General features: G+C 36.6%; 1 protein-coding gene across 1 annotated transcript in view; it reads left to right on the forward strand.

Annotated features, from left to right (window-relative positions):
- AlaRS (alanine--tRNA ligase, cytoplasmic) overlaps positions 1-5,874 on the forward strand; it is a 449,485-nt gene extending 443,611 nt beyond the window's left edge. Inside the window, exon 19 of the mRNA XM_067150816.2 lies at positions 4,338-5,874. Coding sequence (XP_067006917.2) covers positions 4,338-5,801 — 1,464 coding nt within the window. The 3' untranslated portion in view covers positions 5,802-5,874. The remainder of the gene's footprint in view (positions 1-4,337) is intronic.
- Positions 5,875-6,492: the final 618 nt, after the last annotated feature.

The following is a 6,492-nucleotide window of genomic DNA, read 5'->3' on the forward strand; positions in this document are numbered from 1 at the left end:
GGGCATTTCTCAGTACAGTCTTTTTGAGTAGTTCCCATAGCACAGTAACCATCATCAGTCAGGCGTTTGAGCAGTTGTATTGTTACGAAATAGTTATCAAAGTATAGCTTGAATCCTTTGTGTGGGGTGGGATACATCAGCTGATTTTATTAGTGAGATAACTGTATCACCTCCTAAGTCAAACTGTTCATCTTTTCTTCCGTCCCTGTATAAATTTTGAAGGACACTATTTAACTAGATGAAGAACTAAGTGCCAGTTCTTGAATCGAAATCTTGATTGGCCTTACCTCTTATTTATTGCTTAGCATAATGTTTCCCATTGTATGTAATCATACTTCAATCTATTGACAAGTGCTCTTCAAGTCCACCATGGCTCCTGAAATTTTCTCTGAGTATATCGATGATAGGTCTCAGCTTGTACTGTCTATCATTCGGATCAATGTTGTCTTCATTGAAATGCAAGTAGTGAAAAATATTTTCAAATCTATTACAGCGGATGCTGTTGGCTAAAAGCTTGGGAACATCTTTATCTGCTGACCAGTACATCCTACTGTTGGCGTATTTAGCATACCCTGATACAAGCAGGCCTTCTATCAGCACCCAAAATTTCGACTGTTTGGCTGAGAATAACATTTTTCTGAGCTGCATATTTATTGTTTTATTCTACAATTTTCTGTACCGATAGGTTCTGGTGTAAGTTTGAGAGAATTTTCGGCTTCTTCAAGGTCTCATATAATAACAAGAAGTTATTTTATTATTTTTATTATTTTATTTTATTATTTATTATAATTATTATTTTAATGTATTGATTAGGTGGTTAAAATAATAAAATAAATTGTTATTAAATAAGTCAAATATTATCAATATGGGTCCAAAATTATTTATATCACATGTAATTCTTCAAGGTCTGCACCATTAGTCTGGATTTTGCATGAGCTGATCATCATCCTCCAACCAAGGTGGTTAAGGTTACGCTCATGTTCATCGTTGGTTTTATCAGTGTCAATGTCTGTCTCCCTATCCTGTGCCGGAACTACTACATTCTCAGTGTCATCACTGTCTTCCTTGTCCTCTTCCTCAAGCATTTCAATTATCTTGGTCACAGAAAGACTGAAATAAAATTAAAAGCATTGCATGTCTTTTACTCATAATGTTAGATCAGAAACATCCTACAGCGATTAGAACACATACAGGGTCTCTCATATAAACCCAGACAGAACACGTGGTGTTTGTACTCATTGCCACAGCAGCTGCAGTATGGGAGGCTTGCGCATAGTTCTTGACTTTGCAAGCTGCTTGCACATGTTTGACCTGGCAAGCATGATTTAAAGTTAAAAACTTCATAATTGATCCGTATTGAACTGAGAATCACAATGCTAAAAAGAGAGATGTTCCACCTATTCATTACAATAATAAACTGTTGCACAAATGAATGTCACAACATGTTTAATATGAGTTGCTGGTCTGAATCTCAGCTGTTAACATGGTGAGACAGTTATCACTCCAACACCGTACTTTTGTATGTAAAAGTTATTTTAAATACAAGTTGGCTTGTTGGGTACGCGATGCATTTATTCAGCAATTTCCTGGTGAAGTGTCATCTTCACGAGCACATATTCATGTAATTGTAAATAAATTAAAACTACTTGCTCAGTGCTTAATAAAAATAAAAAAATGTATGCGCACGGAGAGTTTTAACAGAGGAAAAGCTATTTCAATCTAAGAATTTAATTTTTTGTCCGTATTGAACTGAGAACGTAAGATAAGTAACTTAAAGGGTCCACCTTGTCAATACAAATAAATGTTATAATGTTTAAGTTACAACATATTTTTACTTGGAACTAGTTTCAACGCTATTTAGCGTCATCTTCAGCCAAAATGTGAGAAATAGGCATAGGCGTATACATGCAGACATGTACATTACACAAAATGTTACAACATTATGATTAAATAAGAGAGACATAAAATATTGAAGTACAAGTTCAGAAATTGTCAGTCATCAAAATAGTCCATGAAGGGGGAATCAAAACTCTACGAACATGAGTTAGGACTCAAAAACATACAACACAACAAAACCACGCCGAAGTTCGAGTGTTTGTACAATTTTATTTCACCCTTCACAGCCTGTTTTGAATAGACACTTAGTGAAAAGTGACTACAAATTTGAATCCTTAACTGCCAAGTTCATCTCAACCTAAGTTTTTTAAAATGTTATGTGCATTTTTGAGACAGTTGTGTTTGTTGAATCCTAACTCATGTTTGTACTACACTCGTGGCAGGCGACATTTAATGGAAGAGTGTCTGCAAAAATTTGAATCTTTAACTGCCAAGTTAATCTCGACTTCCGCGTGGTTTTGTTGTGTTGTATGTTTTTTGGGGTTTATGTTTTTGAGTCCTAACTCATGTTTGTACAGTTTTGATTCACCCTTCATGGACTATTTTGATAACTGTCAATTTCTGAACTTGTACTTCAATATTTTGTCTCTCTTTTATTCTTATTTAATCATAATGCTGTAACATTTTGTGTAATGTACATGTCTGCATGTATACGCCTATGCCTATTTCTCACATTTTGGCTGAAGATGACGCTAAATAGCGTTGAAACTAGTTCCAAGTAAAAATATGTTGTAACTTAAACATTATAACATTTATTTGTATTGAAAAGGTGGGCCCTTTAAATTTCCTATCTTATGAGGAAAAGCTAGACGACATTGTTGCAAATCTCGAACAGTCCCCAAATAAATCGCTCACAAAATTAGCACAAGTAGGGGTTTCGGTTTCTTCTTCACACAGCTACAAAGCTGCTACACATCAAACCATACAGATTTACATGGGCCCATTGTTTAAAACCTGCTGATCCAGTCACAAGAGTGAGATATTTTGAGTGGTATCTTGCATCATTAAATGATCGTTTATTCAACCCACAGCTTGTGTTCTTTTCGGGTGAGACCTGGTTTCATCTTAATGGTCGTGTGAACAGTCATAACTTATGATGTTGTGCGTGGCCACCCTGCTTTAAGTGTGTATACAATCTTATAAGTAATTTTACCTTATAAGAGATGTTGGAAGTGTATCTGGTAACCACATTCTGACTGACGCGAGTGAGTTTTGCCACTGTAATGTTTCTGATTTCATTTGTAATGTTTTCTTTCAGTTCCTCCAATGTGTGAGGATTTGTTCTATACACTTTTTCTTCCGGAAGCTATGTGGAGAACAAATGTTCAACGCACTGGTGTTCACATGTGTGTTTGAGCGTGTGTTAGTTTGTTTTTTCAGTAATAAATAAAAGCTGTTGAGTTTTTATACTTTAAGGGAGAGATCAATTCATGACCAGCAATATTGCAAAAAATATGAAACTGCAAAGGGCCATAACATCATGACCAGCCACTGTAAGGGAGAGGCATGACCACCTACATACATGCATCATAATCTCAGGAACAACATGAGGGGTTAACAAAAATATATTTGCACATGCTAAATGATTATTCTGTCAATGACAGGTACGTACAACAGTTAGTTACTGTCAGCTTTATCAACAACATGCTAGATTTTCAAGTTGGGAAGTCATGTCTGTGTGGTTTAGATTCAGTTCCTGTGATTCACTTATAATGTAATCTTGCATTAATAAGTTTTCCTGTATCGAATAGATGGAACCACTGTATATTTTTATTTTTATTGCTACTTGTTTAACGTTGCACTAACACATCAAAGATTTTTGGCAATGGAAGGATGGAAAAGGGCGAGGGTTGGGAAGGTAGCAGCTGTGGCCTTAATGAAGATACAGCCCAAACATTTGCCTGGTGTGAAAATGAGAAATCATGGAAAACCATCTTCAGGGATGCCAACGGTGGGATTCAAACCCACTATCTCCCGACTGCAAGCTTACAGATGCGCGACCCTAACCGCTAACTGATTGGTTTGTGTATGTTGTTTCAGAATTCTGTGAATACAGGTTTGAAAGCCAATGAATGGGTGCAGCAAATATCAGGGTTAATGCAGGGTAAAGGAGGAGACAAAGCAGAATCTGCCCAGGTGCCTGGTACAAATGTTTCCTGTCTGCAGGAAGCTATTGGCACAGCTTGCAGTAATAAGTTTTCCTGTATTGAATAGGAGGAACCACAATATATTTTAATTGTAATCTCAGTTCAGTACGGACCAAATGAAATTCTTATCATTCAAACAAGTTGCAAAACAAAAAACTTCTGAGCTTGCTTGCTTTATTAGCTTAATTATCGGTTTACATGTTTGTATTTTGTGCAAATAAATAAATAAGTTACCTAAATCTTAAATATATTATAAAATAATGTGAACTGATTGGTTTGTGTATGTTGTTTCAGAACTCTGTGAACAAAGGTTTGAAAGCCAATGAATGGGTGCAGCAAGTATCAGGGTTAATGCAGGGCAAAGGAGGAGGCAAAGCAGAATCTGCCCAAGCGTCTGGTACAAATGTTTCCTGTCTGGAGGAAGCTATTGGCACAGCTTTGAAGTTTGCCAAAGCTAAACTAGGTGAAGGGAATGCACCACAACTTCCTGCTTCTTTGGATGGATTGGTCCTGTATGCTTTTCCCAACAGCATCAGTACTTATGAAGCCCAGATTGTTGCCCAGTATTCAGGAAAACAAGTTTCTACCAACATTTTTGAAAGTGAAAAAAATAAAAGCCCAGAGTTCCTGAAGAAATTTCCTCTAGGACAAGTTCCAGCTTTGGAAGATGTACCAAACAAGGTTGACCTGTTTGGCTGTGATGCTATTGCTTTGTATTTATCTAACTCTCAGTTGAAGGGTGGGGATTCATCACTTGCTCAGGCCCAGGTTCTTCAGTGGATGCATCATGCCAGAAGCCAAGTGATCCCATGTGTTGCTAATTGGGTTTATCCTTGTCTCGGAATCTCAGCATCAGCTTGTTACCCATCAAACATTGATCAAGCCAAGAAAGATATAGCCAGAATTCTCTCTTGTCTGAATTCCCACCTTTTGATTAAAACTTATTTAGTTGGAGAACGTATCACATTAGCTGATATTAGTATGTTCTGTTCACTTCTACCCCTCTACCAGCACGTTTTGGATCCCAACTCTCGTAAACCATACAGCAATGTAAATCGTTGGTTTCAAACTATACTCAATCAGCCTCAAGTATCTGCAATTATTAGAAATTTTAAGATGTGTGAGACTGCAGCTCAGGTCCGTCCAGCTAAATCACCCCAGGAAACTGACAGTAAGAAGAAACAGCAAGTGAAAACAAAAGAGGTCAAAGAGAAAGCAAAGAAAGTCGAAGATGAGCTAGACTTAGCTGACCAAGCTTTGGCTGCAGAACCAAAGCAGAAAGATCCATTTGAGAAGTTCCCAAAGGGTAATTTTGATTTAGATGATTTTAAACGTTGTTATTCCAATGAAGAAGAGTCTGTATCTATCCCCTATCTTTGGCAGAAATTAGACACAGACAATTGGTCACTTTGGTTCTGTGAGTACAAGTACCCTGAAGAATTACGTCAGACATTCATGAGCTGTAATCTTATCACAGGCATGTTTCAACGTCTCGATAAGCTTCGCAAAAATGCCTTCGCCTCTGTATGTCTCTTTGGAGAATCAAATGACAGTACAATTTCAGGTGTGTGGCTGTGGCGAGGGCATGATCTTGTTTTTTTGCTTAGTCCAGATTGGCAAGTGGATTACGAGTCCTACTCGTGGACGAAATTGGATCCAGGTAGTCCCAGTACTAAGGATTTGGTACAGCAGTATCTTTCCTGGACTGGTACTGATAAGCAAGGTCGTCAGTTTAATCAGGGCAAGGTATTCAAGTAAAGATAGAAATGAATCTTGTTCAAGTGCCATTATTCATGTTTTCATTGAAGAAATGTGTGTTCTTTCTAATATTAATACAATAATTTAGGGAGGTAATTATTAGGAAAAATAGCATTTCACTTCAGTACATGTCCATTTCCTAGCCTCTTTTTCATACTTCTTGCATGCTGTACTGTTCACAATATATTCAAAATCAGGTTCATTTAAGGCGAGACATATTTGTTGGTCATACTCATTCTGGCATTACAGTGAAATGAAGGTATTTTGGATCCACCTTTTCAATACAATAATAATTTATTGATGTGAGTTATATCACATGTCGTTCATAAAAGAATGGTACTAGTTTCGACACTAATTACGTGTTATCAGCCGTGATACAATTAAGCAAAACACAAATATCCAAAAAACAGTATAAAACACATGACACACATACAATAGTAATTTAAAATAAGTTAAAATTATGGTACAAAAATATGGAATGAGAATATGGTCGTCAGACCATGAAGTAAAATTCTTTAAAATGTAAGGTAAGAAACACATTTGTTAAGTCCATACATAGATGAAAGATGATCCAGATTAAAGCATATAAGTGATAAAATGTTTATATCTTTGTCTTATTAAAAGAAAATTGCAAAACATGTGTCATTTATGTGAAGAATAACTCTCGTTCGTGTAAGCTGTGGCATTCGAC

The sequence above is a fragment of the Anabrus simplex genome, chromosome 7, assembly GCF_040414725.1.
Source record: "Anabrus simplex isolate iqAnaSimp1 chromosome 7, ASM4041472v1, whole genome shotgun sequence".
In the NCBI taxonomy this organism is placed as follows: domain Eukaryota; kingdom Metazoa; phylum Arthropoda; class Insecta; order Orthoptera; family Tettigoniidae; genus Anabrus; species Anabrus simplex.